The sequence below is a fragment of the Mustelus asterias genome, unplaced genomic scaffold, assembly GCF_964213995.1.
Source record: "Mustelus asterias unplaced genomic scaffold, sMusAst1.hap1.1 HAP1_SCAFFOLD_43, whole genome shotgun sequence".
In the NCBI taxonomy this organism is placed as follows: Eukaryota; Metazoa; Chordata; class Chondrichthyes; order Carcharhiniformes; family Triakidae; genus Mustelus; species Mustelus asterias.
The window spans coordinates 2,211,614-2,238,359 of NW_027590120.1; the positions used below are offsets into that span (position 1 = coordinate 2,211,614).

Consider the following 26,746-nt stretch of genomic DNA (forward strand, 5'->3'; position numbering starts at 1 on the left):
GTGGGAAAAGTTTGAAAAACTCGGGGTATTCCCACAGGAGAGCACTGGTTTAAATCAATTTTAGAAATAGAGAATGGCAGCGCACAACTTCCGAGGAATGCATTTAAAAAAATTAATTGATCTTAATTGCACAAAATAATTTTCTATTATTGTCTTTGACAATGACGCCGTTAATTCCCAGGTGCCCCTGCGGGTGTGAAAGTGTCCAATTCATTCCACAGGAGCTTATTGCGCACGCTCCAGACACTGGAGCGTGCGCAGTGTCACTTTGCCCGGAGCCCTGCGAGTGCGGGAGACGCTTTTATCAGCAGGTGAGTCGGTGGGGCTGCGGGAGAGATGGAGTCGGGATTCGGGGTAGGGAGGGAGTTATGGCTTCACAAACATCCGCTGTAGGCCGCACGGTCCGAATAAGACCCTGCAGGTCCCAGGTTTGCAGGTCCCAGGTTTACAGCTCCCAGGCTTTTGTCTCGGGAACAGGCTCCGGTTATCGGCCGCCATCTTGTTTCAGCGGGGAAGGAGGGCGCATGCGCCGCTGTCGGTGACGGATCATAATGGGCGTGGTTTGAGAGGCTGGTTCAGAACCTCTATCTTCAGAGGGACAATAGGGAGCAGGGCGCATGCGCAGCTATCCAAGACCATCGGAATAAGAATTCGGAACAGGAGCCCGTCATTCGGCCCATCGAGCTTGCTGCATCATTCAATAAGATCATGTCTACTTTGCTACCCCCACCCCGTCCATCCCTTGACTTTCTTGTGGATCAAAACCTCAGCTTTGAATATATTCAATGACCTGCCTCCAATCCTCACTGGTGAAGACAGAGTTACAAAGATCAACAACCCGCTGAGAGAAAAGATCTCTCTTCATCTTAATCTTAATTTTGAGATCCTTTATTTTTACTTGATTCCCACACCAGAGGAAACATCCTCTCAGCATCGACCTTGTCAAGCACCTTATATCATATGAATCATAGAATCCCTACAGTGCAGAAGGAGGCCATTTGGCCCATCGAGTCTGTATTGACCACAATCCCACACAGGCCCCCATCCCCACAACCCCATGCATTTGACACTAGGGTCAATTTATCATGGCCAATCCACCTAACCCACACATCTTTGGACTGTGGGAGGAAACCGGAGCACCTGGACGAAACCCACACAGACATGGAGAGAAAATTGCAAACTCCACACAGACAGTGACCCAAGGCTGGAATTGAACCTGGGACCCTGGTACTGTGAGGCAGCAGTGCTAACCACCATGCCGCCCTGAAATTCCAAGATGTTTCAATAACTTCTCAGTCTTTTAAACTCCAATGAGTACAGGCCCAAGCTGCTCATCCTCAAAGACAAAAGTCCTCATTTCAGGAATCAACCAACTGGATCTTCTCTGAACTGCCTCCACTGCAATTTTGTCCCAGCTAAAGTAATTCTGTGCCAGGTTAAAGGAGGAGAGAATGTTTTGAATTTCTGTTCTGGACAGATGCTGATGGATTTTGGAAACTCCTTTTACAGGGGGTTAGAAGGGGAGGATTTACACACAGCAAACTCAGACCAAAAGAAATGTTTGTGTGTCTTGAATTTCTAACCTTGAATTACACCTATAACTTTCCTCATTTACAGGGAGAAGATTTGACGATTGCAACATTTTTCCCGGACACCAATCTCTCTGAGATCTTTTCAGCTGCTGCAGATTTTAAAATGTGAAAACAGTGAAATGGTTTTGGGGTGAGTGTTAGTGAGCATTAATTTAAATTTACAGCATGCTCTGATTCCATGGATCTCGGGCTATTGTGACTCCTTTACCATGGATGGGGAGGCAATGGTACAGTGATAGTGTGATTGGATTAGTAATACAGGGATCCAGGGCAATGCACTGTGAACCCTGAGTTCGAATCCCACAGTGGCAAATGTTGAAATTTGAATTCAGTAAAAATCTAGAATTAGAAGTCCATTGATGACAATTGTTGTAAAAATCCATCTGATTTAATAATGTCCTTTAAAGAAGGAAATCTACCACATCCCCCAGCAATGCAAACCACTCAGTTCAAGGGCAATGAGTTATGGGCAGTAGATGCTGATGCAGCCAGCGCACAGAGTCACAGAGCAATACAGCACGGAAACAGGCCCTTAGGCCCAACTGATCCATGCCAACCATGGTGCCCTCCCAGCTAGTCCCAATTGCCCGTGTTTGGCTCATGAATTGGAAAGGATTAGAGGGATATGTACTTATCCAAATGCTTTTTAAATGTTTAAACCTGCTGTCTGAACCTGCCTCAACCACTTTCTCTGGCAGCTCATTCCATGTACACATCACCCTCTGCATGAAGAAGTTGCCCCTCAGGTCCCTTTTAATCTTTCCCCTCTCACATTAAACCTAGTTTTCAATTCCCCGACCCTGGCAAAAAGACAATGTGGGTTCATCCTATCTATGCCCCTCATTATTTAATACACCTCAATATAGTTACCCCACATTCTCCTACATTCGAAGGAATAAACCTGAGCCTGTCCAACCTCTCATGATCATTCAGACCCATTAGTCCCGGCAACATCCTCATAAATCTTCTTTGCACTCTTTCCAGTTTATCAATGTTTTTCCTATAACAGGGTTACAAAAACTGTCCACAATACTCCAAGTGCAGCCTCACCAACGACTCATACAACTATAACATAATGTCCCAACTCCTATACTCAGTGCCCTGACTGATGAAGGCCAGTGTGCTAAATGCCTTCTTCACCATTCTGTCTACCTGTGACATCACTTTCAACGAACGATATACTTGTACTCCTGGGTTCCTCTGTTCCTCAACACTCCCCAGGGCCTTACCATTCACTGTATAAGTCCTACCCTGGTTTGACTTTCCAAAATGCAACACTCACACTTCAGACCATAAGACATAGGAGCAGAATTAGGCCACTTGGCCCATTGAGTCTGCTCCGCCATTCAATCATGGCAGATATTTTTCTCATCCCCATTCTCCTGCCTTTTTGCCATCACCCCTGATCCCCTTATTAATCAAGAACCTATCTATCTCTGTCTTAAAGACAGTCAATGACCCGGCCTCCACAGCCTTCTGCGGCAAAGAGTTCCACAAATTCCCCACTCTCTGGCTGAAGAAATTCCTCCTTATCTCTGTTTTAAAGGATCGTCCCTTTAGCCTGAGGTTGTGCCTCTGTGCTCTGTATTATTTGTACTGAAATCCATTTGCCAATCATCGGCTCACTTCCTTAACCGATCAACTGATGAAGATCCCCCTGTATATATATATATTTCCAGACGTCTCTTCCCTCAGAGGGCTGTTAGTCTTTTGGATTTCTCTTCTACAGGGACCAGTGGAGGCTGAGGATCATTGAATATATTCCAGTTAGACAGATCTTTGACTGACAAGGGTGTCAAGGGTTATGGGGAACAGACAAGAAGATGGAGCAAAAGCTAAGATGTGGGGGGATTTCTTCACTCAAGGATGTGGTAAAGCTTTGGAATTCTCAATCCCTGAGGACAGTGAAACCTCAGTCATCAACTACTTGCAAGAGAGCGATTGATTGGTTTCTAGATATTGAGGATATCAAGGGATATGGGTTTAGTGTGGGGAGAATGATGCTGAGGTAGATGAACGAATTATCTCATTGAATAGTTTAAAAGGCTCGATGGGCCAAATGGCCGACTGCAGCTCCTATTTGTTATGGTCTCTGTGTCCAGGTCAGGAAGCAGTGAGCATGGATCTGTCAATCAGCCTCAATCAGCACCTTCAGGAGAATTGGGAGGGTGAATATTAGATACAGCAGAGTGAGAATCGAGGGAGTGTGTGTGGGATGGCGATTTACAGCTTCTTGGGACTGAAATAGGAAAGAATGTTCGATAGAAACTAGAATTGTCTGTTCTGAATTTCTATCCTGTACTGACACTGATGACTTTTGTAAACTTGTTTTACAGGATATTGAAAGAGGAATCACAGGCCGAAATCTCAAATGTCACGTCAGACCTGACAGAGTCATATTCCATGGGAGCTGAATATCATCGGCCTTTGAATCTAGAAGGAGAAATGGTTGTCCAGTCTGTTGATTTGAAAAGATTTCAAACATCAGTGTGACTGGAAAAGCACCAACACACGGCCACACTGGAGTGAGAGTCTTCCAGTGCACTGACTAAAGAGCTTTAACCAGTTACACAGCCTGAATAACTATCACACCATTCACAGCGGGGAGAGACTGTACCCGTGTTCTGTGTGTGGACAAGGCTTCAACTGATTGTCCACCCAAGGGAGAGGCAAGGACACCTGCACCATGGAGAAACCATGGAAATGTGCGGACTGTGGGAAGAGATACAGATACCCAAATGAGCTGGAAGCTCATCGGCGCAACCACATTGGGGAGAGGCCATTCACCTGCTCTCAGTGTGGGAAGGGATTCACTCGGTTATCCATCCTGCAGTCACACCAGCAAGTTCACACTGGGGAGAGACCGTTCACCTGCTCTCAGTGTGGGAAGGGATTCACTCGGTTATCCACCCTGCAGAAACACCAGCGAGTTCACACTGGGGAGAGGCCATTCACCTGCTCTCAGTGAGGGAAGGGATTCACTCGGTTATCCATCCTGCAGTCACACCAGCGAGTTCACACTGGGGAGAGGCCGTTCACCTGCTCTCAGTGTGGGAAGGGATTCTGTGATCCATCCAGCCTGCAGAGACACCAGCGAGTTCACACTGGGGAGAGACCGTTCACCTGCTCTCAGTGTGAGAAGGGATTCTGTAATCCATCCAGCCTGCTGAGACACCAGCGAGTTCACACTGGGGAGAGGCCGTTCACCTGCTCTCAGTGTGGGAAGGGATTCTGTGATTCATCCAGCCTGCGGATTCACCAGCGGGTTCACACTGGGGAGAGGCCATTCACCTGCTCTCAGTGTGGGAAGGGATTCACTTGGTCAAACCAGCTGCAGAGACACCAGCGAGTTCACACTGGGGAGAGGCCACTCACCTGCTCTCAGTGTGGGAAGGAATTCACTCGGTCATCCCAGCTGCAGAGACACCATGAAGTTCACACTGGGGAGAGGCCATTCACCTGCTCTCAGTGTGGGGAGGGATTCACTCAGTCATCCCACCTGCTGAGACACCAGCGAATTCACACTGGGGAGAGGCCGTTCACCTGCTCTCAGTGTGAGAAGGGATTCACTCGATTATCCAGCCTGCGGATACACCAGCGAGTTCACACTGGGGAGAGGCCATTCACCTGCTCTCAGTGTGGGAAGGGATTCAGTCTTTCATCCCAGCTGCTGAGACACCAACGAGTTCACGAGTGATTCCAGGGGTTGGATTCTGCTGTTATTGTTTCTGCTCTCAATTACATCCAGGACTGCATTTTGTTCATTCTCACAGTTGGTCAATGGGGAGGATGCTCTGATTGTGGGAAGGGATTCACTGATTCATCCGACCTGCTGAAACACCAGAGAATTCATAATAGGGAGAGGCCATTTATCTGCTCCGAGTGTGGGAAGGGATTTACTCAGTCATTCAACCTGCTAAAACACCAGCCAAGTCACACTGGAGAGAGGCCATTCACTTGCTCCAGTTGTGGGAAGGGATTTATTGATTCATCCAGCCTGCGGAGGCACCAGCGAGTTCACACCAGGGAGAGACCATTCACCTCCTCTGATTGTGGCAAGGGATTCAGTCAATCATCCAACCTGGTAAAGCACCAGCGAATTCACACTGGGGAGAGACCATTCACCTGCTCTCAGTGTGGGGAGGGATTCAGTCATTTATCCAGCCTGCAGACACACCAGCGAGTTCACACTGGGGAGAGGCCGTTCACCTGCTCTCAGTGTGGGAAGGGATTCACTTGTTCATCCCACCTGCGGAGGCACCAGCGAGTTCACACGGTGGAGAGACCATTTACATGTTCTCAGCGTGGGAAGGGATTCACTTGTTCATCCCACCTGCAGACACACCAGCGAGTTCACACTGGGGAGAGGCCATTCAGCTGCTCTCATTGTGGGAAGGGATTCACTCAGTTATCCAACCTGCGGAAACACCAGCGAGTTCACACTGGGGAGACGCCATTCAGCTGCTCTCAGTGTGGGGAGGGATTCACTTGTTCATCCAGTCTGCGGAGGCACCAGCAAGTTCACACTGGGGAGAGACCATTCACCTGCTCTGATTGTGGCAAGGGATTCAGTCAATCATCCAACCTGATAAAGCACCAGCGAATTCACACTGGGGACAGGCCATTCACCTGCTCCGTGTGTGGGAAGGGATTCACTCAGTCACCTCACCTGCGGAAACACCATCATGTTCACGAGTGACTGCAAGGACTGAATTTTGCTGTTAATCACATCGAGGTCCCAACCATTTTCATTGGTGTCTGTTTCTGCTGATGTTAATAAACCCTGGCCCAGTTGTAAGATTTGTATTGTGGATTGTCTTGTCTGAGTCCTGAACTCAGAAATAAAAACAAGAAGTGCTGTAAAAACTCAGCAGGTCTGACAGCATCTCTGGAGAGAGAAACAGAACTAATGTTTTGACACTGAAGAAGAGTCACATTCAACTGGAAACATTAACTGTTCCTGTCTTTACAGATTCTGTCAGACTTACTGAGATTTTGCAGCAACTTCTGCTTTTAGAATGACGGTGAATGCTGGATACATGAATCAGAGATTGGTGTAAAACTGGGATCTGCTCCTAAATGAAAGTGAAACAGCAGGTTAAAGTTTCCAGTCTGAAAAGTACTATGGTTGTTATACTATATATACCATTTTAAGGCTGGTTTTAACTCATTTAAAATAAACCTATTTAAAATATATTTGTTAAAGTCAGTATTAAAATACTAGTTGGATGAGTTCACAGGAGCCTGTTAACCGCTGGGACAATTATTCAACAAACATTGTCTGTCCAGACAGAGAAGAAGCTGCAGTTTGTTTGCAGGAATTCCCTGTTTTATTGATGTGTGTGTGTTAGACATCAGGATAACTAAAAATACACAAACCTGGACATCAATGGTGATCTGATTGACAGTTACTCTGGGAATCACTCCCACTGTGAAACTTCAGCACTGACACTGCTGAATGTTGTCGGCTCAGGGAGTGGGGCCTCCAGGAGTGGACTGTAAAAAAGCTGGGTTTCAGTATCCTGACTAATATATGGTGAGGAACCAGAAAAATCCTTACTGAGGAACTGTCTGGGGTTTTACCAGTGTAGGTTCAGGGGCGAATGATTCCTGACTCCCTGAAATGTCTGATATTGAACCCAGTTTGGAACAAGATTCATTCAGTTTCCAGGAGAATAGAGACAAATATCACCCACAACTGAGAGAGAGAAAAACAGCCACCTTGATCAATGACTTGGATGAAGCCAGAATTGATGATACAAAGATAGGTAGAAAAGCAAGTTGTGAGGTTATTACAAAAAATCTGTAAGGGGCACAGATAAGTTACCTGAATGGACAGAAAAATGGCAGATGGAGTATAGTGCGGGAAAGTGGGAGGCTTTTCCACTTTGGCAGGAAGAATAGAGAAGCAAAAAATTGTTTAAATATACAGAAACTGAAGAATACTGCCGTAGAGAGGAATCTGGGTGTCCTTGTACATGAATCGTGAAAAAATAGGATGAAGGTACAGCAAGTAAAGAAGGCGGCAAATGGAGTGTTGGACTTTACTGCAAGGGGGTGGAGTTTGAAAAATGGAACTTGCTGCACCTACACAGGACATTGCTGAGATAGCAGCTGGAATACTGTGTACGGTTCTGGTCTCCCTCCTTATGGAATGACATGCTTTCATTGGAATGAGTTCAGAGAAAGTTCACCAGGCCCATTCCTAAGATGAAGGTGTTGCCTTTTGAGGAAAGGTTGTGAAGGTGTAGGGGAGAATTCTCCCATCCCACCCACCACAGGAATCGTAGCAGGCCAGGGGGTGGACCACACAAAGGTCCTTTGACCTCGGGGCAAGTGATGCCGCAGAATCCAACTCGTCTTTTGGGGAAGGGCTGCACCTATACTCATTGGGTTTGGAAGAATGAGCAGTGAACATTCTGAAACATATAAGATTCTCATGGACAGTTGACAGGCGAGAGGCCAAGAGGATGATTCATGAAGGAGTCTTGAACTTGGTGCCACAGATCTACAAGGAAGCCAAGTGTATTCTTTTCGCCCTTCCAGACACCAATACTTTATCCTCCGTTTTAGTCAGGTTAGTCAGAGGTTTAGTCAGGTGTGGTGAAAGCTTCAACCAATCATCTGGCCTTTTGGAACATAATTGCAGTCACAGGGAGATGCCATGGAAATGTGGGGATTGTGGGAAGAACATAAGAACTAGGAGCAGGAGTAGGCCATCTGGCCCCTCGAGCCCTCATGGCTGATCTTTTTGTGGACTCAGCTCCACTTACACACCCGCTCACCATAACCCTTAATTCCTTTACTGTTTAATAATTTATCTATCCTTGCCTTAAAAACATTCAATGAGGTAGCCTCAACTGCTTCACTGGGCAGGGAATTCCACAGATTCGCAACCCATTGTGTGAAGAAGTTCCTCCTCAACTCAGTCCTAAATCTGCTTCCCCTTATTTTGAGGCTATGCCCCCTAGTTCTAGTTTCACCCGCCAGTGGAAACAACTTCCCTGCTTCTATCTTATCTATTCCCTTCATAATCTTATATGTTTCTATAAGATCTCCCCTCATTCTTCTGAAATCCAATGAGTATAGGCCCAGTCTATTCAGTTTCTCCTCATAAGCCAACCCTCTCAACTCCGGAATCAACCTCGTGAATCTCCTCTGCACCCCCTCCAGTGCCAGTATATCATTTCTTAAGTAAGGAGACCAAAACTGTACACAGTACTCCAGGTGTGGCCTCACCAGCACCTTCTACAGCTGCAATAATCTTGCTGTTTTTAAACTCCATCCCTCTAGCAATGAAGGACAAAATTCCATTTGCCTTCTTAATTACCTGTTGCACCTGCAAACCAACTCTTTGAGATTCCTGCACAAGGACACCCAGGTCCCTCTGCACAGCAGCATGCTGCAATTTTTTCCCATTTAAATAATAGTCCATTTTGCTGTTATTCCTACCAAAATGGATGACCTCACATTTACCAACATTGTGCTCCATCTGCCAGACCCTCGCCCACTCACTTAGATTATCTATATCCCTTTGCAGACTTTCAGCGTCCTCTGCACACTTTGCTCTTAGTGTCATCTGCGAATTTTGACACACTACACTTGGTCCCCACCTCCAAATCATCGATGTAAATCGTAAACAATTGCGGTCCCAACACTGATCCCTGAGGCACACCACTAGTCACTGATCGCCAACCAGAAAAACACCCATTTACCCCCACTCTTTGCTTTCTGTTAGTTAACCAATCCTCTATCCATGCTAATACATTACCCGTAACACTGTGCACCTTTATCTTATGTAGCAGTCTTTGGTGCGGCACCTTGTCAAATGCCTTCTGGAAATCCAGATACACCACATCCACAGGTTCCCCATTGTCCACTGCACATGTAATGTTCTCAAAGAATTCCACCAAATTAGTCAAACATGACCTGCCCTTCATGAACCCATGCTGCGTCTTACCAATGGGACAATTTATATCCAGATGTCTCGCTATTTTTTCCCTGATGATAGATCCAAGCGTTTTCCCTCCGACAGAAGTTAAGCTAACCAGCCTATAGTTACCTGCCTTTTGTCTACCTCCTTTTTTAAATGTTTGTGATTTTGTGAAACCTGTTTTTGTTGTCTGAGCTGACTGGAATTAGAGCCAGAGCAGGAGTAATCCAGGGGAATGATTTGGAGGTAAAGCAAAATCCAGCAGATGCTGGAGTTCTGAAAAGAACCGACCTGCTGAGTTTATCCAGCATTTTCTCTATTTATTATAATGCTTTTGGGACCTGGGTTTGAATCCCACCACGTTTCAATAAAAATATTGATGAGCATGAATTAATTGTTGTAAAAACACACCTGGTTCTCTAATGCCCTTTAAGGAAGGAAATCTGCCGCCCTGATCCAGTCTAACCGACATGTGACTGGATTCACAAACAATTCAAGGGCTGACTGGGTAAACAGGGAATGTCACCATCAGAAAAACAGAGCCCCCTTGAGGGCAGAAGGGTTAGGACAGGTTATGGAGAAGGTTAAAACTGTCATCATTGAGAACAACACAGACTTTAACGGAACAACTTGTCCCAAACACAATCTCTTGTAGTTAGTGTGGCAGGGTGTGGTGAATCAGGTTTAAAAAGAGTCAAATTATATATGTTTTCTAGTTTGGACAACCACATTTAAATCTGGGACTCGGATGAGGATATGAATTGGTGTTTGGTGGTAAGATCTAAATGTGTGTATTACGCCAGGAAGCCTTAAACCCAGAGTGAGAATATTTCAAACCAGGGTTCAAAATGAACGGCTGTGGATGGTGAATTCACTCTCAAAAGAAAACAAAGAAAATTACAGCACAGGAACACCCCCTTCGGCCCTCCAAGCCTGCACCAACCACGCTGCCCGACTGAACTGAAACCCCCTACCCTTCTGGGGACCATATCCCTCCATTCCCATCCTATTCATGTATTTGTCAAGATGCCCCTTAAAAGTCACTATCATATCTGCTTCCACTACTTCCCCCGGCAGCGAGTTCCAGGCACCCACCACCCTCTGGGTAAAAAACCTGCCTCCTTTAAACCTTGCCCCTTGCACCTTAAACCTATGCCCCCTAGTAATTGACTCTTCTGCCCTGGGAAAAAGCTTCTGACTATCCACTCTGCCCAGCCCCTCACAATCTTGTAGACTTCTATCAGATCGCCCTCAACCTGTGTCGTTCCAGTGAGAACAAACCAAGTTTCTCCAACCTCTCCTCATAGCTAATGCCCTCCATGCCAGGCAACATTCTGGTAGATCTTTTCTGTACCCTCTCCACCCTCTCCAAAGCCTCCACATCCTTCTGGTAGTGCGGCGACCAGAACTGAACACTATATTCCAAGTGTGGCCGAACTAAGGTTCTATAAAACTGCAACATGACTTGCCAAAAGGCCCGCAGAAATTCTGTCTTGGGAGGAACGACTGGAAGAAATAAATCATCCTGCACATGGGAGAGACAGAAACTGTGAGGACCATCTCGTCAATCACAGATTCTGTCTCTCCCGATGTTGCTACATCTGCAGAGACAGAGTCTCAAACTGGAGGAACAGCTTTGCCACCTATTTTGAGAAAAGACTCAGCAGCCGATCTGTGATGTGTGGAGGAGTTGTGTCTTCCTGCTACAGAACTAGTTTCATAGCAGTGTGAGCCTCAAAAGGAATGATCCAACCATCGGCAGACCTTTCCCCATTCTGCTGAACAAGTCTCGATTATTTTTATATATCTCAGAAGGTGGGGTTTACAGCTCAGGAATTTGAGTAACCAGATATTGTGAACGTACTTACAATCACTTGGGTTGTCACATTAGAAATTGAGATACATTCATCCAGGTTCATATTCTAAACTGCTTTTATTTGCAGTTTAACATTCACAGACAACATACAAAATCCCCGGTCAGAGCTGATCTCAGCTGGTGTAGTGAGGTTATTGATGGGTTATTGATGTAAATCCACACACAATGAAGATCAGAATCGGGAGAGATTTTTCCTGCTCCACTGTCTGAACCAATAAACATCTGATTCAGTTCCCTTGTGTCAAATAGTTAGAATTCTCATTTTGGAAAGAGAGTATGGGAGTATTTTTAAAGTAAATTAACAAAACATATCATTCATAGATTCCAATTTAAAAGTTTTAATATATACACAGTCTTCAGTATTTGTGCTATCTTATTCAAAGAAGTAAACTAACAGAAACACAAAAGGTAATGTTACTACGTGACTACATCACTAATAAAGGAGTTACTGAGAATGGAAAACGATGCCCTGGAAACCAAAAAATAGCCCTTAAAAATCAAAGAGTAGCTTTCCAGAAAATCTCAATACAAGCATTGAAAATAAACACTTTGTGCCCTGCAGATGGATCTTTCAGAGAATGAATTGTAGATTTTGCCCAAAGATCAAATTAGAATTGAAGCAAAAGTTCTTAACTTTATTCTAAACAGGTTCCTGTTGAGAGTTCTTCAATTAAGGGGGAAGATCACTGGTGGTGCTTTTAAAAAGTGACATTGCAGCCCTGAAAATCAGTGACACTTCCAGAATATTAAATTCCAGCTAGTTATAGGGTTTGTTAACATCAGCAGAAATAAAATATTGTCAGACTGTCAATACTGAACAGCAGCAAAAACAGCAAAATCCAACCCCTGCAGTCACTTGTGAACTTGTTGATGTCTCAGGAGCCATTGTGACTGAGTGAATCCCTTCCCACACACAGAGCAGTTGAGTGGCCTCTTAGTGTGAGTGCGTTGGTGAGCCAGCAGGTTGAAAGACTTTGCGAATCCTTTCCCACACACGGAGCAAGTGAATGGCCTCTCCCCTGTGTGAACTCGCTGGTGAGCAGAGAGGTTGGATGGCCGATTGAATCCCTTCCCACACACGGAGCATGTGAATGGTCTTTCTGCAGTGTGAGTGCGTCGGTGAGCAGTGAGGTTGGATGACTGCCTGAAATTCTTTCCACAGTCAGTGCAGCGGAATGGCTTCTCTTCAGTGTGAATTTTCTGGTGTCTCAGCAGACTGGGTAAAACTGTGAATCCCTTTCCACACACAAAGCAAGTAAACGGTCTCTCCCCAGTGTGAATTCGCTGGTGTGCAATGAGGGAGGATGCCTGTCTGAAACTCCGTCCACAGTCAGTGCAGCTGAATGGCTTCTCCTCAATGTGAACTCGCTGGTGTGACAGTAAGTGGGATGACCCAGTGAATCCCTTCCCACAGTCGGAGCAGGTGAACGGCCTCTCCCCAGTATGAACTCGCTGGTGTGACAGCAGGTGGAATGACTGAGTGAATCCCTTCCCACACACGGAGCAGATGAATGGTCTCTCCCCGGTGTGAGTGCGTTGGTGCACAGTGAGTGCTGAAGAATGCCTGAACCTCTTCCCACAGGAGGTGCAGGTGAATGGCTTTTCCTCAGTGTGAATTCTCTGGTGAGACCAAAGGCCAGATGACTGAATGAATCCCTCCCCACAGACAGAACAGGTGAACGGTCTCTCACCAGTGTGACTGCGCCGATGGTTTTCCAGCAGGGAAGGGTAACTGAATCCTTTCCCACAGTCCCCACATTTCCACGGTTTCTCCATGGTGCTGGTGTCCTTATGTTTCTCCAGGTTAAACGATCAGTTGAAGCCTCATCCACACACAGAACACGTGTACAGTTTTTCCTTGCTGTGAATGGTGTGATGTTTTTTAAGGCTGCGTAACTGGATAAAGCTCTTTCCACAGTCAACTCACTGAAACACTCTCACTCGGGTGTGCGTGTATCTTGGTGCTTTTTCAGTCACACTGATGTTTGAAATCTTCTCCTCCAGACAGAAGACAAACATTTCTCCTTCCACATTCAAAGTCTGAGGATATTTAAGTCCAAGTGAATCGAGACTCTGTCTGATTTTGATGTGATGTTTCTTCACCTCACCTGTAAAAGGAGTTTACAAAATTAATCACTGTCAGTCCAGGATAGAAATTTTGAACAGAGGTTTTGAGGCCAAAGTGTAACCTCTTATTTATTGTCCCCCTCCCCCATCCTCTGATGTGAACCATCCTCCAGTGGCTGAGCCAGGATGGGGCCGTTAACCTGGGCCTGTTCCCGGGAGGGAGGGAGGGAGAAGCCCCGCAGCTGCAAACCAGGGAGCTGACAATGATTCTGAAGGGTTTGCGGATCCACAAAGTGTTTCCAAATCCTCCCAGCCACCGCCTAACGCTGACTCCGCTTCTCCGGGACAAACAAGCGCCAAGGACAGCAATGACACTGCGCATGCTCCACATCACAATGCCCGGGGACTGATTGACGGCAGCTCCGGACCAATAGGAAGAGGGGGCGGTGCTGGGGGACCGAGCGGGAGCGGCTGGTCCTCCAACCAATCGGAGTGAATGAAGGGCGGGGCTGGAGCAAATATTTCAGCACCGGGTGAAGCGCTGGAGCCGGCGGTTGGAGATTGGGGAGGATCCGCAAACCCTTCAGAATCATTGTCAGCTCCCTGGTTTGCAGCTGCGGGGCTTCTCCCTCCCTCCCGGGAACAGGCCCAGGTTAACGGCCCCATCCTGGTTGGAGCTGGAGCATGCGCAGTGCCTGCGGCAGACGGTAAGGAGCTCGAGCGAGCGGGTTTTAAATGGAGATTTTTACAAAGACCGAGTGCAGATCCAGAGCCTGAAATAAAACCGGAAACATAAATGGAGTTTGCGGGTGGATGGTAAGGCTTTATAAACACCCGGTGTCGGCCACAGTCCCTCAATTTGCGAAGCAAATTCCTCAGACCTTCTGATGGTTTCAGGCCGGAGTTCAAATCCGCCATCTTTATAAAGGTCCGTGTACTGCAAAGCGCATGCGCATCCGCCATCTTTATTGAGGTAAATTGGAACAACGCATGCGCAGCCACCGTATTTGTTGAGGGTGAAACCAAATGAATAACCCACAGGGAACAAAAAAAATCAGAGTTTGATTTCATAACAAAATCGATGTGTTGTTGTAAAACCGGAAGTTAGGGTTACAGCCAACAACAACTTCTATTTATATAACACCATTAATATCAGCGTGGTTAGCACTGCTGCCTCACAGCTCCAGGGACCCAGGTTCGATCCCAGCCTTGGGTCACTGTCTGTGCGGAGTTTGCACGTTATCCCTGTGACTGTGGGTTTCCTCTGGGTGCTCCGGTTTCCTCCCACCGCCCAAAGATGTGACGTTTAGGGGAATTGGCCATGCTATATTGCCCCTTCGTGTCCAAAGATGTGCGGGTAAGGGGGATTAGTGGGGTACAGATCAGGGGTAAAATATTCAGAGTCAGTGTAGACTTGATGGGCTAAATGGTTTCCTTCTGCACTGTAGGAATTCTTTGAGAAGTCATCCTTGTGCACTGAAGGTCTAGTCACTAATGGTGGAGTGATTAAAATAGGGAATGTGCAGGAAACCAGAATCAGCACAGTGTTAGAGGTGATTCCAGAGATAGGAACAGGCCTTGGAGTGATTTGTACAAATTAGTTGTAAGGATGCATGAAAAATACGCATTTCATTTGGATCTCATAGAATTCTACAGTGCAGAGGGAGGCCATTTGGCCCATTAAGTCTGCACTGACCACAATCCCACCCAGGCCCTATCCCCATTACCACATGCATTTATCCTAGCTAGCCCCCCTGATACTCAGGGGTAATTTAGCATAGCCAATCTATCTAACCCGCACATGTTTGGACTGTGGGAGGAAACCAGAGCACCTGCAGGAAACCCATGCAGACACGGGAGAACATGCAAACTCCACACAGACAGTGACCCAAGCTGGGAATCAAATCGGGTCACTGGGGCTGTGAGGCACAGGGCTAACCACTGCGCCACCATGCCGCCCTCTGCTCAGGGAAGAGGGAGAGTGTATGGGACAGATTTACTGTTTTGGGGAACAAGAGCAGAAAAGTTGTTCCTTAGAAATTAGACTTGTCTGATCAGAATTTCTATCCTGGACTGACAGTAGTTTTGTAAACTTCTTCTTTTGCAGGATATTTGATGGGGAAGATTTACAGTCAGAAAAATTGAATCAAGATTTAACAGTCGCTCAATTCACCAGCACCTGAACACGATCAGCCTTTGAATGTGGAGTGCGGGAAAAGATTTCAAACATCAGTGTGACTGGAAAAGCACTGAGACAGACACACACCCGAGTGAGAGTTTTCCAGTGAACTGACTGTGGAAAGAGCTTTAACCAGTTACACAGCCTGAGAAAACATCACACCATTCATAGCAATGTGAATCTGTGCATGTGTTCTGTGTGTGGATGAGGCTTCAACTAATCACTCAATATGGAGAGACATGATGATACTGACATCATAGAGAAACCGTGGATATGTGGGGACTGTGGGAAAGCATTCACTTGCCCATCCAAACTGGAAACTCATCGACGCACCCACACTGGGGAGAGACCCTTCACGTGTCCCGTGTGTTGGAAGGAATTTACTCAATCATCCTGCCTAACATTACACCAGCGAGTTCACACTGGAGAGAGACCATACACTTGCTCTGTGTGTGGGAAGGGATTCGTCCAGATGTATAACCTACAATTACACAGGAGAGTTCACACTGGAGAGAGGCCGTTCACCTGCTCCGTGTGTGGGAAGTGATTCATTAATTCATCCAACCTTGTGACACACCAGCGAGTTCACACTGAGGAGAGGCCATTCAGCTGCACTGACTGTGGAAAGAGCTTCAGACATTCATCCAGCCTCAAAGCACATCAGCGACTTCACACTGGGGAGAGACCATTCACCTGCTCAGAGTGTGGGAAGGGATTCACTACCTCCTCCCACCTGGTGACACACCAGCGACTTCACGAGTGAATGCAGGGAGTGGATTCTGCTGTACCTGCTGCTGTTAATCACATCCAGGAGTGAGCCACATTCATTCTGACATTTGAGGTTTGTTTCTGCTGATAATAATCCCTGTAGCTGGGCTGGAGTTTAATATTCTCGATCGAGAGCTGATTGTGTTTTTGGGGTTGCCATTTCCCTTTAAGAACCACTGTCTGTGATCTTTCCCCATCATTCAGGAACTCTCGTCACCGATTCTTCACAGTACAGAAAGAGGCCATTCAGCCCACCAAGTCTGCACTGGCTCACTGAAAGAGCCTTATCCCATTCCCCTGCCATACTTCTGTAACCTTGCACACTCTTTCTTTTCAGATAACAATCCAATTCTCTTTTGAGTACCTTGATCAAACCTGCCTCCACTGCTCTCACAGGACGTTTATTCCAGACTCCAACCACTCACGAGGTGAAAATAATTTTCCTTGCATCACTTTGACTCTGTTTTCCCCATTAACGTAGGTCTGTGCCCTCTAGTTCTTGATGTTCTCTTGGTGGGAACATTTTCTCACTATTTCACCTGCCCAATTCCTCAGGATCTTGAATACCTGTATCAATCTCCTCTCGACCATCTTCAATCAGACAATTAACATTTATTTCTTCTGATGTTAATCTCTAACTGACCTGGAATTTAATATTCTGAAATCTGTTAAATAAATCAGCTTTGTTCCAAACACACGGTGTGTTAAATCCTTGATTTCTCCAGGATAAGAGATTAATTGATGTCTTGTTACTGACTTCTGTTTTTTGGTTCTTTTCTCCTTTTAACTCCAGATTATTTCAGTCTCAGACCTTCAGTTACACTCATTTTTTTAAAATTTGACTTATTATTGTATTAGCATAAAATGAAAAGTATTAGCATAAAATGAAAAGTATTGTTTCTTATCATGGACAAGTCCCAGCTCCCTATACTTTCTAGAATGTCTCTCCCAGCCTTGAGATCTAGGGAAGTTTTCAGTATTTAAAAACAGAAAATACTGGAAATTATAATCCATACTTTTCCAAGTGTCAGTTGATTGTGTCCCAGATTATTGGCTTTTCCCCACTGCTGATGTTAAGCTGATTGTTCTGTAATTGCTGTGTTTTTGAACAGGGATGTAACATTTACATTCTCTGTCCTTTGTCACTACGACTCTATAAGGATTGGAAGGTTGTGGCCAGAGCCTCCACAAGCTCCATGTGAAGGACAGTGTGTGTCAGAGTGCAGCAGTCCCTCAATGTCAGACTGCAGTGTCAGCCTAGATAATGTGCTCAGCTTGATGAGTATTTCCTGTTGTTATTGATGTGGATCATTCAGAAACAATGGACTCTGATGATGTCATCCAGTCCTGCTGCGATGATGTCATAGAGACTATTACATCACAGCAGAGCCTTAGTAGTGAAAACAGTTTTGTTCCAGATGAGAGGTGATAGCCCAATGGTATTATCCCGAGACTTAATCCATAAACTTAGCTAATGTTCTGGGGACCGGGTTCAAATCCCACCACAGCAAGTGGTGTAATTTGAACAAAGAACAAGAAAAAAGAAAATTATAGCACAGGAACAGGCTCTTTGGCCCTCCAAGCCTGCACTGATTATGCTGCCTGTCTGAACTAAAAAGGCCTCCGGGGACCATATCCCTCTATTCCCATTTTATTCATGCATTTGTCCAGGTGTCCCTTAAAAGTCACTATCATATCTGCTTCCACTACCTCCCCCGGCAGCGAGTTCCAGGCACCTGCCACTCTTTGTAAAAAAAAAAACTTGCCTCGTACATTTAATTCAATAAAAATAATTGAATTCAATAAAAAAAAATCAGGATTAAGAATCTACTGCTGACCATGAAACCATTGTCAATTGTCAGAAAAAAACCATTTGGTTCAGTAAAGCAAAAAGTAAAGTTTATTTATTAGTCACAAGTAGGCTTACATTAACAGTGCAGTGAGGTTACTGTGAAATTCCCCTGGTTGCCACACTCCGGCATTTGTTCGAGTCAATGCACCGGACCAGCATGTCTTTCAGACTGTGGGAGGAAACCGGAGCACCCGGAGGAAACCCACGCAGACACACAGAGAACGTGCAAACTCCACACAGACAGTGACCCAAGCTGGGAATCGAACTCCAGTCCCTGGCGCTGTGAGGCAACAGTGTTAACCACTGTACCACCCCATGAATGTCCGTTTGGGGAAGGAAACCTGCTGTCCTTACCTGTCTGGCCTACATGTGACTCCAGAGCCATAGCAATGTAGTTGACTGTCAACTGCCCTCTGAAATGGCCCAGTGAGCCACTCAGTTCGATGGTAACGAGGGATGGGCAATAAATGCCGGCCATGCAGTGACGCCCATGTCCCACAAATGCATAAAAAATCCTCACAGTTTAAATTCACACAGACATTCTGTCTCCTTTTGTAATTACCACTCACTTCACCCGTTTAAAAAAAAAATCAGAAATTACCCACAAAAAATATTTTAATTTCTCAGATTTTCTTGACATATCAGTAGAAATGGACGTCAATGAACATAATTCATTCCTGGATGTGATTTACAGTAAAATTCAGTCACTGATTATTTGTGAACTCGCTGGTGACTCATCAGGGTGGATGAGCGAGTGAATCTCTTCCCACACTCGAAGCAGGTGAATGGTCTCTCCCCAGTGTGAATTCGCTGGTGTCTCTGCAGGGTGGCTGACTGAGTGAATCCTTTCTCACACTGCAAACAGATGAATGGCTTCTCCCCAGTGTGAACCCGCTGGTGTGCAGTCAGTTGACATAATTGTCTAAACCCAGTCCCGCAGTGAGAGCACCTGAACGGTCTCTCGTCAGTGTGAACAAGCTGATGGCGCATCAGGTCCACAGAACCTTTATAGCATTTCTCACAGTCAGCACATTTAAAAGGTCTCTCATCAGTGTGAACTTGCTGGTGTTTCAGCAGAGTGGACGAATCGCTGAATCCCTTCCCACATTTGGAGCAGGTGAATGTTCTCTCCCCTGTGTGAACTCGGTGGTGTTGTAGAAGCCCTGATGATCGAGTGAATCTCTTCCCACATTTGAAACAGATGAACGGCTTCTCCCCAGTGTGAATTCGCTGATGTGCAGTGAGTTCAGATGATTGTCTGAACCCAGTCTCACAGTGAGAGCATCTGAAGGGTCTCTCGTCAGTGTGAACATGCTGATGTCGCATTAGATTCTGAGAACTTTTATAGCACTTCCCACAGTCCAGGCATTTAAATGGTCTCTCGTCAGTGTGAACTTGCTGATGTTTCAGCAGAGTGGATAAATCAGTAAATCCCTTCCCACACTTGGAGCAGGTGAATGGCCTCTCCCCAGTGTGAATTCGGTGGTGTTGTTGCAGCCCAGATGATCGAGTGAATCCCTTCCCACACTCGGGACAGGTGAATGGCTTCTGCGCATTATGAACACGCTGGTGCCTCAACAGGTTGGATGACCAAGTGAATCCCTTCCCACACTCAGGGCAGGTGAATGGCCTCTCCCCAGTGTGACAGGGCTGATGAGTTTCCAGCTCAGACGGGGATCTGAATCCCTGCTCACAGTCCCCAGATTTCCACGGTTTATCTACACTGTGAACGTTGCTGTTTTCTTGCATGTTAAAAACCCGATGATATTCAGATCCTGATGTGATGTTTGGTTTCAGTTTCCCTGACTGCAAATCTTCCCCTTCTAACGCCCTGTGAAACTGATTTAAGACAGAAAAAAGGGAGTGAGAGAGAACTCTCAAAAACAGAAAGGCAGGTTGTGAAATTGAGCTGGTTTTAGTGCCAATTTCCCACCCCCTCCCCAAATCCTTTGATTCCCTGAAAGATCTCTCCAGCTCTGGGCTAGAATTTTCCTCCATTTTAATCCTGGGAAAACTGCAGTTATTGTCAACGCTCTCTGCTACAAATTCCACCCACTGACTCCATCCCTCTCCTCGGAAACTGTCTGAGACTGAGCCAGTCTGTTCACATAGCAAAATATTTCACCCAACCTGAGAATCTGACCACAAATCCACATCATTACCAAGACCAGTTCCACCTCAGTAACATCACCCAACTCCAGTCTACTCTCAGTTCATCTGCTGCTGAAACCGTCACCCATTCCTTTGTTTTGTTTTAATTTATTATTGTCACATGTATTAACATACAGTGAAAAGTATTGTTTCCTGTGTGCTATACAGACAAAGCATACCGTTCATAGAGAAGGAAACGAGACTGTAGTGCTACAGTTATAGCTAGGGTGGAAAGAAAGATCAACTTAATGCAACGTAGGTCCATTCAAAAGTCTGATGGCAGCAGGGAAGAAGCTGTCCTCGAGTCGGTTGGTACGTGACCTCAGACTTTTGTATCTCTTTCCCGACGGAAGAAGGTGGAAGAGAGAATGTCGGGGGTGCGTGGAGTCCTTAATTAAGCTGGCTGCTTTAGCAAGGCAGCAGAAAGTGTAGACAGAGTCAGTGGATGGGAGGCTGGTTTGAGTGATGGATTGGGCTACATTCATGACCTTCTGTAGTTCCTTGCGGTCTTGGGCAGAGCAGGAGCCATACCAAACTGATGCTAATTCTTTCTATGGTGCATCTGTAAAAGTTGGTGAAAGTCACAGCTAACATGCCAAATTTCATAGTCATACAGGTTTACCGCATGGAAACAGGCCCTGAGGCCCAACTTGCCATGCTGCGCTTTTTTAAAAACCGCTAAGCTAGTCCCAATTGCCCGCAATTGGCCCTCATCCCTCTATACCCATCTTACCCATGTAACTGTCGAAACGTTTTTTAAAAGACAACATTGTACCCGCCTCTACTCCTACCTCTGGCAGTTTGTTCCAGACACTCGCCACCCTCTGCGTGAAAAAATTGCCCCTCTGGACACTTTTGTATTTCTCCCCTCTCAACTTAAACCTATGCCCTCTAGTTTTAGACTCCCCTACCTTTGGGAAAAGATATTGACTATCTAGCTCATCTATGCCTCTCATTATTTTACAGACCTCTATAAGATCACCCCTCAGCCTTCTACGCTCCAGAGAAAAAAAGTCCCAGTCTATTCAGCTCTCCTTATAACTCAAACCATCAAGTCCCGGTAGCATCCTAGTAAATCTCTTCTGCACTCTTTCGAGTTTAATAATATCCTTTCTATAATAGGGTGACCAGAACTGAACACAGTATTCCAAGTGTGGCCTAACCAATGTCTTGTACAACTTCAACAACTCCTGTATTCAATGTTCTGACCAATGAAACCAAGCATGCCGAATGCCTTCTTCACCACTCTGTCCACCTGTGACTCCACTGTCAATGAGCTATGAACCTGTACCCTGAGATCTCTTTGTTCTGTAACTCTCCCCAGTGGCCTACCATTAACTGAGTAAGTCCTGCCCTGGTTCAATCTACCAAAATGCATCACCTCACCTTTATCTAAATTAAACTTCATCTGCCATTTGTCAGCTCACTGACCCAATTGATCAAGATCCCGTTGCAATCCGAGATAACCTTCTTCACTGTCCACTATGCCACCAATCTTGGTGTCATCTGCAAACTTACAAACCATGCCTCCTATATTCTCATCCAAATCATTAATATAAATGACAAAAAACAGTGGACCCAGCACCGAACCCTGAGGCACTCTGCTGGTCACAGGTCTCCAGTTTGGAAAACAACCTTCTACAACTACCCGCTGGCTTCTGTCATCAAGATAATTTTGTATCCATTTAGCTACCTCACCCTGGATCCCGTGAGATTTTCCTTAGTCTTCTGAGAAAGTAGAGGCGTTGGTGGGCTTTCTTAACTACAGTGTTGGCTTGGGGGGACCAGAACAGGTTGTTAATGATCTGGGCACCTAAAAACATGAAGCTTTCGACCATTTCTACTTCATCCCCGTTGATGTAGACAGGACACTTTCTCCACTATGCTTTCTGAAGTCGATGACAATCTCCTTCATTTTGTTGACATTGAGGGAGAGATTATTGTTGTCGCACCAGTTCACCAGATTCTCGATCTCATTCCTGTACTCTGTCTCGTCATTGTTGGAGATCCGACCCACTACGGTGGTGTCACCAGCAAACCTGAAAATCGAGTTGGAGGGAAATTTAGCCACACAATCATAGGTGTATAAGGAGTATAGTAAGGGCTGCGAACACAGCCTTGTGGGGCATCGGTGTTGAGGATGATCGTGGAGGAGGTGTTGTTGCCTATCCTTACTGATTGTGGTCTGTGGGTTAGGAAGTTCAGCATCCAGTCGCAGAGGGAGGAGCCGAGGTCCAAGCCACAGAGTTTGGAGATGGGTTTCGTGGGAATAATGATGTTGAAGGCTGAACTGTAGTCAATAAATAGGAGTCTGACATAGCTGTCTTTGTAATCTCGATGTTCCAGGGTTGAGTGCAGGGCCAGGGAATTGGCATCTGCTGTGGATTTGTTGGGCGGTAGGCGAACTGTATTGGATCCAGGCAGTCCGAGAGGCTAACCTTTTGAAGCACTTCATAATGATGGATGTTAGACCCACCGGACGAGAGCCATTAAGGCACGCTGCTTGGCTTTTCTTTCGTACTGAGATGATGGTCATCTTCTTGAAGCAGATAGGACCTCAGATTGTTGTAAAGAGAGGTTGATGATGTCTGCGAATACCCCATGCCAGCTGATCCATGCAGGTTCTGAGTGCTTGTTACCATCAGACTTAATAATTCTAACACACCCCTGGCCGGTCTCCCTCACTCAACCTGTCTATTAACTTGAGGTCATCACAATTCTGCTGCCCACGTGTTTACTCATTCCAAACCTTGTTCACCCACCACCCCTGCGCTACAAAGGCTGTTTATGAATCAACATTTTAAATTTCTCATCCTTGTTCTCAAGTCCCTCCATGGTTTCACCCCTCCCCATGTCTGTAATCTCCTCTCGCCTCACAACCCTCCAATATCTCTGCATTCCTTTCATTCCGGCTTCCTCAGCATTCACAGTTTTAATCACTCCATCATACGTGTCCCAGTTACCAAGGCCATAATCTTTGGAATTTCCCCCTAAACTGCTCCCCCTCTGTATCTTCCTTCCCCACCTTTAAGATACTCATTAAAACTACCTCTTTAACCAAGCCTTTACCCTTCCACCCTCATGTCTGCTCACATGACTCTATGTCAAATGTTGCTTTATAACACACCTGAGAAACACCTCAGAATGTTCCAGTACATGAACGATGCTGTATAAATACACATTGTAATTATTGATTTGGAGATGTATCACTGTCCCTTCATCATCACTGGGTGAATAGCCTGTAACTCTTGACCTAAAGGGGAGCACCTTCACCACATGGACTGCAGCTGTTCAAGAAGATAAAACATAATCTTCTCCACAGGTAATTTCATAGAAACCCTACAGCACGAAAAGAGGCCATTCGGCCCATCGAGTCTGCACCAACCACAATCCCACCCAGGCCCTATCCCCATATCCCTACATATTTTACCCGCTAATCCCTCTCACCCAGGACACTAAGGGGCAATTTTTTTTTAGCATTGCCAATCAACCTAACCCGCACATCTTTGGACTATGGGAGGAAACCGGAGCTCCCGGAGGAAACCCACGCAGACACGAGGAGACAGTGACACAAGCCGGGAATCGAACCCAGGTCCCTGGAGCTGTGAAGCAGCAGTGCTAACCACTGTGCTCCCGCGCCGCCCGTTTTGGGGATGGGAAATATTTTCTGTTGGTCTTGTTAGTGAAAAGACAGGGTAGTGGGATGAGCTGATTCCCTTGTAGAGAACCAGCAAATGCATGACGGGTTAGTCATTTTCTGTAGTGCAATAATTCAATGTTTCTGTGGCTTAATAAAAAAGAGACCAATTCTGGAGGCCAGGAACTAACTTCTGGAATCAATGCCCACTGCCTCCTATGGAGGTGGTGGCTGCACATGCGTCCTGTTGCCCATTGCCCCCTATAAAGATGGCCACCGCCCTGCTGTCCATTGCCCCCAATAAATATGGCGGTCACGCTGCCCATTTTTCTCGAAAGATGGAGACTGCAAAATCGGTCACGCAGGGCCTCGGGCGTCTTATTTGTGGTTTTAAGCGAATATCCGATGTTTATGAAAGCTCCGCTTCCTATACCGGGTGTTTATGAGTCCTCCCTTTTGACTCTCAGGCTCCATTTAATCTCACTCACCCGGTGTCGACAATCAGTTTCTGGTCTCCCTGCTGCTCCGACACCACCCCATCCGACCACTGCCTGCACCGCACTGCGCATGCTCCAGTCAGAGAGGCACTGAGCCTGCGCAATGATCTCCTGTATTGAAGATAGGGTATCGTCACCCTCTCGGTGCACGCTGGGTAATGGCACCGCCATTGCCACTTGATATTGTCAAATACAAATACATCTTTTGTGGTCCATGATCATAATGACTGGCCTGGCCGAGAATGGCTTACTCCTGTTCCTATTTTCTATGAAAATATATTTAAACAGGCTTATTTTAAATTACTTAACACCTTTCTTGAAATAGTGTGCACAGTGTAATTACCACAATCATTTGTCAGTCTGGAAATTTAAACCTGCTGTTTCACTTTCAGTCAGGAACACGTCCCAGTTTCACACTAATCTTTGATTTGACAGCACATTTCCAGCCTTCACCGTTGTTCAAAATTTTTGCAAACTCTTGGCAGCTGTGACAGAATTTGTAAAGACAGAAACAGAGTCAATGTTTCCAGTCCAATATGACTCTTCAGTTCCAAAACATTTGCTCTGTTTCTGCAGAGATGCTACCAAACCTGCTGAGTTTTTCTTGCTTTGTTTTTATTTCCGATTTCCAGCATCTGTAATATTTTGATTTTCTTTCAGAATTATTCACCTGACTCGAAACATAGTTATAAAAGAGCCTTCTGTTCCATGTTTAGGAGCTCTGGACTATAGAAAAGAGCAGTTGGGACACATTTCTTACACACCTCAGGATTAACCCACTTTGCTGTCAGTGAAGAGAGATGAGAAAGTCCAAAGTGCTGTTTGTCCCTCTCAGTGTGACCCTATGGCAGGAACAGACTGCAGTTCTGTTCCTGCTGTGTGAACCACCCCCAGATTGCCCCTTCTGCGCTCCAGCCGGCAATGTTAAACATTCAGCTGGGAAAGATGAACATCTGCAACAATGTATTCAAATATCACTGTTTTATTTCACATTTATTTAGAATATTAAACTCCAGTCCAGTTACAGGGATTATTAACATAATCAGAAACAAACTCCAAATATCAGAATGAACATAGTCCAGTCCTGAATGTGATTCACAGCAGCAGCAATAACAGCAGAATCCAGCCCCTATAGTAACTTATGAACTTGCTGGTGTGTCAGAATGTGAGGTAACCAAATGAATCTCTTCTCACATGGAGCAAGTGAACAGCCTGTGAATGTGTTTGTGTATCAGCAGATACATTTTGCATTTAAATCTCTGCTCACAGTCAGAAGTTTGAAAAAGTTCCTTATCAGTGTGAACAAGTTGACGTGCAGTGAAGTGGGATGACTGAGTAAATCTCGTGTTAAACATGGAGCAGGTGAATAGCCTCTCCCAGAGTGAGTGCACTGGTGGACACTGAGTTCACATGACCAGCTGAACCCAGTCCCATAGTGAGAGACTCTGGATGGTCTGCTGTCAGTGTGAACCTGCTGATAGCACATCAGATTCATAGAAATTTTAAAACATTTCCCACAATTCAGACATTTAAAACTTATTCCATCAGTGTGAACTCACTGGTGTGTTAACAAAATGAATGAATCAGTGAATTGCTTCCCACACATGGAGCAGGTGAATGACCTCTCCCTGGTGCGAACTCTCTGCTGTTGCTGCAGGATGGACAATCACCTGAACCTCTTCCTGCACTGAGAGCAGATGAGTGGAGTGGAACAGAGTGAATGCACTGGTGAACCATCAGTGAATGTGGGTTTTTAAAGCTCCTGTCACAGTCTCAGCATTTAAATCCTCTCTCTGCAGTATGAACCCACTGGTGTGTGTGGAGACTGGATGGAGAAAAGTGGGAGTTCGGGGCTCAGACAAGAGGGATGTTTAGAGACAGTTTGGCCCGTTGGGCTAACGGAATGGAGCAAAGCAGCAGAGACAGCTGATTGGATTATCTCAATCTTAGTGACAAAGCATTTCCATGAGCTCCTCACACTTGTTGTTGGAGGTGAGGATGGAGGAAACAGGGGAGAGCCCTTCAAAAGGAACTGACTTGTATTAGAGTTATTAAAAATATTCACGATGTGAATATTTTTCGAACTTGATCGAGTTTTTCGAGGAAGTGACGAAGATGATTGATGAGGATAGGGCAGTGGATGGTGTCTACATGGACTTCAGTAAGGCCTTTGACAAGGTCCCTCACGGCAGAC

The 26,746-nt window shown here is 45.8% G+C and overlaps 4 protein-coding genes across 4 annotated transcripts in view; 1 reads left to right on the forward strand and 3 right to left on the reverse strand.

The window, feature by feature from the left end:
• The window catches only part of LOC144482905 (uncharacterized), an 89,549-nt gene that overhangs the window by 9,790 nt on the left and 53,013 nt on the right, over nucleotides 1-26,746 (reverse strand). The window lies entirely within an intron of this gene.
• On the forward strand, nucleotides 1,615-17,103 carry LOC144482894 (uncharacterized). Its single transcript, XM_078201730.1, is given in 4 exon segments — nucleotides 1,615-1,722; nucleotides 3,929-5,277; nucleotides 5,437-6,277; nucleotides 15,977-17,103. Coding segments are annotated over 3 exon segments (2,058 nt in total). The 5' UTR covers nucleotides 1,615-1,722; nucleotides 3,929-4,278; the 3' UTR covers nucleotides 16,195-17,103.
• On the reverse strand, nucleotides 11,766-13,544 carry LOC144482907 (uncharacterized). Its single transcript, XM_078201765.1, has one exon. The coding sequence runs from the start codon at nucleotides 13,175-13,177 to the stop codon at nucleotides 12,254-12,256; it is 924 nt and encodes a 307-aa protein (XP_078057891.1). The 5' UTR covers nucleotides 13,178-13,544; the 3' UTR covers nucleotides 11,766-12,253.
• Nucleotides 18,295-24,723, reverse strand: LOC144482879 (uncharacterized). Its single transcript, XM_078201717.1, has 2 exons — nucleotides 24,544-24,723; nucleotides 18,295-20,106 (listed from the first exon to the last, which is right to left on the reverse strand). Exons 1-2 carry the CDS (start codon nucleotides 24,721-24,723, stop codon nucleotides 18,979-18,981), a joined length of 1,308 nt encoding a protein of 435 aa, XP_078057843.1. The 3' UTR covers nucleotides 18,295-18,978.

Bases quoted from the DNA above. Each gene is read 5' to 3' on its own strand.
- LOC144482879 (XM_078201717.1), bottom strand. From the start codon at position 24,723: ATGGCGGTGCCATTACCCAGCGTGCACCGAGAGGGTGACGATACCCTA. The intron at 20,107-24,543 runs GTGAGTGAGATT...GTCTTAAATCAG, and splicing joins AAACTGATTGTCGACACCGG to TTTCACAGGGCGTTAGAAGG.
- LOC144482907 (XM_078201765.1), bottom strand. From the start codon at position 13,177: ATGGAGAAACCGTGGAAATGTGGGGACTGTGGGAAAGGATTCAGTTAC.